Below are 6,384 nucleotides of genomic sequence, written 5' to 3' on the forward strand. Positions count from 1 at the left end.
CTTTCCCTTTCATAACTTATTTTTATATTTATACTGAAGAACAATTTAGTCCTTAATGAAATATAAACCAAACACACTCATTTCAACAAGCCCTTGGAAATCTTAGCTGTCTGAATTACCTTTACAAATGAGGAAAGATACAAGGGTCTTACTTTGGAATCAGTATCTTTAAGAAGAGATTCATTGGCTTAGCCTTCCTGAACTGTACTGTGATAGAAAATATGAAAGCTTGGTCCTCAGCTATGATTCTACGAAGACACGCAGCTTTTGCCTGGACAGTCCGGGAAATACCTGGGACACAGGGAAAGTGGGAATTTGTTGAATGTAAATACCAACCTGTGGGAACCAGCCTGACAAAAGGCCATGCAGTTGATATGAGTCTTTCAACCCTCTATTTTCCCAGTGAGAGATTTAGCCCTACTTAAAAACAGCATCATACTGCAATAATTGCAGTCGCAAGAAATCTAACCAGAGAGAAAATGCTACTAGGAATGGTAATGGTAATACTAATAAAGGGATAACAAACCTCAAATCAATTTTTCATCAAAAGGATATGTATCAGATTGATACAAGGATGATTGATACAAGAACATCAGGATTGCCACAGCTGCCAAAATTTATTTCTGAAAGCCTCATTAAAGACAAAAATCTAGTTTTGGTATTTGTAGAGTTGAAAGCTTTAGTGTGATTAAAATAAGAAGCAAAGAGGGTACTGTCTATCCCATAACCTTTCCAAATGAAAAGATACTTCCTTCTACAGTGATTTTACAAGAGTGGAAAAAGCCTTTCTTAGGAATTCTTCTGTTTAGTACCACAATTGGAAAGAATGTGTGTCTGCAGGGAGTTTGGTATGCTAGGCTAGGCCCTTAGTTAATGGATATTTTTGTAAATATTTAGAGCCAAGTCATGGATCTCCCCTCACTAGAGGTTATCCTGAACTTCATAAAGATAAAAGCTATGCTTGAATTTGACTTTGCCACTACAGAGGAAGTATATATATAATTTAGACTGGCGCCACATATGTTTTTTAGTGATTAAAAAAACCCCCTTTTTACATCAAGAATGAACTTAGTACTTATAAAAATATTAACAAACTGTAAATTGCACACATTTTTTTTAAATGTATTTTAAACAGGAAAGAAAGCAACAGCAGAGGTAGACATGCCAGATAAGTCACTGTATCCCTTAATCATAATCTAAACATGTTATCAATGCATGCACATCAATAATATAATGAAGAAATGAATATCCATGTGTTTCCACAACAAAACCATGGATGTGCTCTGGCTTAATTTGAGAGGGAACTATAGTACCATACTGTAGAAATTCCAAATTCCTAGACTTTTCTTTCCTGAAGACAAGCACAAAATAGACGGCACCTTTAAGCCTGCCATGATATGAAATTGTGACCTTACATGGGGCAAACGAGCAGCACCCCTGTTGAACTGAGCTGCCTAAAACTATTTCCTGTGCTTTCTGATGTGTACAGAAGTCATGGAAAGTAGATAGATGGCCAGCTCATTTTCCCTTGCCGTCCCACCACAGGGTACCCAAGAAGGCAATTCCCAGTCACCTTGCGGATGTGCTCCTGCAGCCCCTTGACCCCGTACATCCTCAGCACAAACCAGAGCTTCAGGGAGCGGAACCTCCTGCCCAGGGGGATTTGCCAGTGCTGCAACCAGAGAGAAGAGCCCATGTCAGAAGTCACCATTGCAGTGAAACAGCAGAAAGTATGTTCTGCCATGGTTTTGAAGTGAACCACATTCCACATCCTACGGGCAGTTGCCAGAGGTGGGTCAAATAAGAGTAGAAATATCTATTCCTGGTTTATTAATCCCTGTTTATTAATACCATTTAATATTCAAAATTTTCAAATTAAAATTGGCAAAGGAAGTTGGAGTCAGAATGAAAGGGCCATGAGGCAAACCAAATTTTCTTTGTGGATCCTAAATTCTCCTCAAGGGCTTTAGAAAAACAAGTATCTGAGAAACTCATGTACATTGGCTTGTTTAAAGTTGTGGGGCTAGCATCTACAAAGACAGGTATGTTTTCCATTTCAAAACAACAGTGTTTCCATGGTAAAAGATTAAAATAGAGATGCCTTAAATTTGTTTTCTAATTGTGTTATTCACTATGTTAAAGAAAATAAAACCCAAACCCAAAACTTTAGGAAATTTCTTTCTACTGCCTAAATCTAAAGATACTGCACATGCAAGACAATTTCTGCCTTTAAACAATATTTTTTTTCAAAAAACACAACCCCAAATTTCTGTTCAAGGAATGTTAAAAATTTAGAAAGCTGCATCCTTCTTGAAAAGAAACATAAAGTTTGGAGGTTTATGATAGTAATGAAAAAATAAAAGTCCTAAAAATACCAGTCTGTACAAGTAATAGTATTAATTATTACATTGGTACTGTACTTACCCGATAATCTGTTACAAGACCTGGAAATTAAAGAAAAAATGTTCACATTGCATCATCATCACAACAGCCAAAGACTTCAATCATTCTAATGTTATTGAAAAAGCTGCATCTTAGCTGTCCTTTACATCTGCAACAAAATTCAGCATCATCAGTGTCACCAGGACCACTAAATATCTAGCTGGGTACTTGGCAGCATGTTAAATGAAGGTGCTTTTAATAACCTTCATTCCTTAGCTAGTCAGAATATACCACTAGCAAACAGTTCACAGAAGAAACTATTTTCCTTTCTGTTATACTGCAGATACTATGGAGATGACAGAAGAAATACTTTGTTTATTTTCTTCCTGAATTGCAGGATCCCCAGACTCACTTCATAACTCATGCTCTACTATGAAATGTCATCACCTTTACCCTACTGTACTGGTAACACTTCTAAAAATAATCCACTTTTAAATACCTTTTATACTCATACATATATTTGTTGCTAATTCTTCAACATGTCTAATACGTGGCTGGAAAAATTCACTCAGAATTTGACCTGTTCCTGCTTGGAGAATAGTATTCTGCAATTTTTTATGGCTTTTCTTCTGATGTAGTGCAAGCCCCTTACAAACACAGATGGACTAAGCCACAGAGCAGTCCAGGGAGGCAAGCAGAGGGCATTATTAGTTATCCTTTATAGAAGCACATGGTGTCAGGATTCACCTACCTTTTTTTTAAATAAAGGAATTAAACTGATTTCACAGTAAAGGAAACTTGAACATAGTTAGTTACTTGCTGTAAGTCAGTGACAGAAATTAAACTGACGTAATATTTAAAGCACTTCTTTAGGAAGCATCTGCTTAGCCTCCTTATTCTGCTTTATTTCTCTGCAGTGGAGTATAAGCTTCATAGGAGAATATGTACTTGGATTCCTTGGGAAAATGCTAAGTACTCCTGGAACTGTCAACTGGAAGGTTGAACTGTAGCTTCTGAATTTGACCAGTCTATGGCATTTACATAATTTTCAGCCTTTATGTTTTCTAGGAAAGAACAAAAAAAAGACTTTTTCCTGTGTTACAAGCTCTCTTGCCAATGTCCTCTCATTTATACAGCCAAAGCATAGGAAATAACATGGTCCTTCTTTCCCTGTAACAGAAGGCCATTGGGTTCTTTAACCTGTTACTATGTTGGTTTCCAGGTGGTAAAAAACCCCAAACCCACAAAACAACCAACAATGATTAACCTGTTCCTGAACTTCAGGAAATGAATATGGTTGTCTCTGCTTGGTAACAAGGTAAATTGATAACATTCATATTCTTCTGCAGCCAATTGTAGCAGCCATTTCTGTTTGATAGCTGCAGGACTGGTAGCAAAGAGAGTAAAGCAACTGGTGACAGATAAATAATCCTACGCTCCTGTAAGGGGCTGGTGTCTAATGATCCACAACAACGCCTTTCCCAAGCTGTGAAGCAGAATGTAATCAGTGATTAGTCCTTGATTCCTTGATTACAAGCCTTAGTCTTACATCTGTATTTAACCAGGAGGAATTGCATTGTGGGAGTGTATGTGGTGTTCACAATAGAGTATAAAGCTGCATTCTTCTAACACTGCCATGAGGATTTGACCTATATCCTGGGTTGCCAGGCAAGCTAGTATAATCTTCCTGGTGTGATGATGCAAATCACATAAAATTATAATTAATGACAAAATAAAGACTCTCCCCTTGGGGACACATATAATTGCCATATGGTTATTAAGAGTAATTGCTCACAGATAGAGATATTTTTCCTCTCATTTAAATTCTTGAGTGAGAGATGAGTGAATTCAGAAATACTACTTCATTTACTTAGTAAACCAGGATAGGAATTCTGAGACCTGAGAATGCGGAGAATTCAAGATCCTCCATACAAGTCATATTTCCAGGAGTGCTGACATTCCATAAATCACACAGGGATCAATGAGTACTGCAGCATCTTCGTGTAGCAAATTTGACTGTGTTTATTGAAGGCATAAGTGTGGGTTGGAAGTTTAACCAGAGGCATTTGCATTTGAAAAGCGTTGTCCAACTCTTCAGAGAATTGATATTGAAAGGGAATGGAGCATAGAAAAAAAATTAGCATTCCTAAACTGCTAATAATCAGCTGATCTCTTTGAAATCATTGTGTTAGATCACATAATATGCTATCACCCTTCTGAAGGCAAGATGAAGGCTAAAATACTCTTTATCCAACTGGGGTGATAAAGTTTTCAGGTCAACTAGGTGGCCTTACTGAAACCACCTGTTTTTAAGAAAGATTTGATTTTTTTCAAGCGTTATTTAACCTAGGTAAGACCTAAAGTTTTTGTATCAGCACTGTCAGTTGTCCCAAGAACATATTTTCATTTTAGTTAAGGCTGGATTTTCTTCTCCTGAAGAGAAATATTTTTTATGTATGTTAAGTAAAAGATAGCGCCTTAAGTGTATTTGCTGTAACTTGTATTTTTCAGTAAAAAAGGCAAAAAAAAGTATACATTCTTTTCTTAACAATTAGAGCCTTTAGAGGGTGAACCTCAGCTCCAGAATTACTACATGTTCCTTTTTGCTGCACTGTTCTATGTTTGCATTGCTTGGAAATGGAGGAAAACAATAAAATGCAAGGTTTATACCAGTTCATGATTAAGGCACATGAATCCATTTTTCCTAGGGCTTTTTAGTGAATAGTGGAATTCTGGATGGTATTAATTTAAATGTCAGTGAGTTCATAGCCATAACAGGATACACTTCAGTACACAGATGAGCACCAGCAATTCCATGAAAATGATGCAGTTTAGCATATGGTAAAACCTTCTACAGATGATTCAGCCTCTTGAGAAAGTTATGATGGAACATCCACCACATGTTGACACTGCACTGCTATGACCTTCTTCACAATTACTCTGTTAATAACCAAATGTGTAAAAATGGGCTTCAGGAGGGCAAATACCACTCTGCAGTTGCTAGGTATGTGCAAGGACCAGCACAAATCCACTAAGGAGCTTTGTACAGAGCCTGAGATTTGTAAGTTCTTTGTGAGCATTTTGTGAAGAGCTTTCATGAGCATTTTGTACAAGACAGATAGTCCACTCTTACCGCCTTTTTCTACAGCCAGTGTAAGAGCATGAGGGCTACAGCATAATGTCCCAGAAAGCTACCACTCAAAAGCAGAGCACAGACAGCAAACACAGTTCACCCCTTCTTTGTAGTTTCAGGGAGTGTTTGCTCCTCACATGGGTTTCTGAAAAATTTGAATCAGAACTTGCATGAATAACTAAGAAAAAAAGTCACAGAGCTTAGGAACTCTAAAACCAAATCAGATCCTGAAATCATTCTGGAGAAAGATGTGGTGGGGAAGACAGGTTAAGGAGCTTGTTACACAACACTCAATAATACGTTTATCTGACAGCCCAAAGATCATAAGAATTTTCTCAACACTCCTGCAATCAATCAGTGGTAAGTCTGAAACTGGGGAAATCCCAATACAAAAGTAGTAATACAATGGTTTATGAAATTACTTTCCTTCTATTGCTTTCAACTAACTAAAATCTCACTAGACACGTATTTGCACTTTAATGAGCTTAGCTCCCTAGAGTGCTCAGAAAATGGAAACAGCCTCCTAAACAACTTGGGTAGTTTAAGGATTGGCGTTTTCATCTTAAGTCCTTTTTTTGCATTACATAACAGAGAACAAACAAAATAACAATAATCTCATTTAATCACAAAATTACCAGACTCCTGATGGTGATGCTGCAGGTAAAGAGGTTCTAATTTAAAGGCACCTATTAAATCTGATCTTTTTTTCACCCTGTATAAAAAAAGAAAGAAATCAAATTGAGAAATTTAAGAATAAAGACTTAAGGGATTAAATTTCCACGAGAAGTGAAGTAAAATTGAATGTGTTTAAACTGGCATATTTCCTGAGCACAGCCTGTGCCATTTTCAGTGTTTTTTCACAGCCATTT

The 6,384-nt window shown here is 37.0% G+C and overlaps 1 protein-coding gene across 7 annotated transcripts in view; it reads right to left on the minus strand.

Moving 5' to 3' along the window:
• Positions 1 to 6,384, minus strand: part of DDC (dopa decarboxylase) — a 74,444-nt gene that overhangs the window by 13,760 nt on the left and 54,300 nt on the right. For 6 of the 7 annotated variants that reach the window (XM_017738774.1, XM_017738771.1, XM_017738770.1 and 3 more), the window contains 3 exons: positions 6,151 to 6,227; positions 2,425 to 2,444; positions 1,574 to 1,672 (listed from right to left, as the gene is read on the minus strand). In XM_017738774.1, coding sequence (XP_017594263.1) covers positions 1,574 to 1,672; positions 2,425 to 2,444; positions 6,151 to 6,227 — 196 coding nt within the window. Of the gene's footprint in view, positions 1 to 11; positions 292 to 1,573; positions 1,673 to 2,424; positions 2,445 to 6,150; positions 6,228 to 6,384 lie in introns of those variants that run through there. The other variant, XM_017738775.1, reaches the window with a different exon arrangement.

This window comes from Corvus brachyrhynchos, unplaced genomic scaffold (genome assembly GCF_000691975.1).
Source record: "Corvus brachyrhynchos isolate BGI_N302 unplaced genomic scaffold, ASM69197v1 scaffold23, whole genome shotgun sequence".
Classification (NCBI taxonomy): Eukaryota; Metazoa; Chordata; class Aves; order Passeriformes; family Corvidae; genus Corvus; species Corvus brachyrhynchos.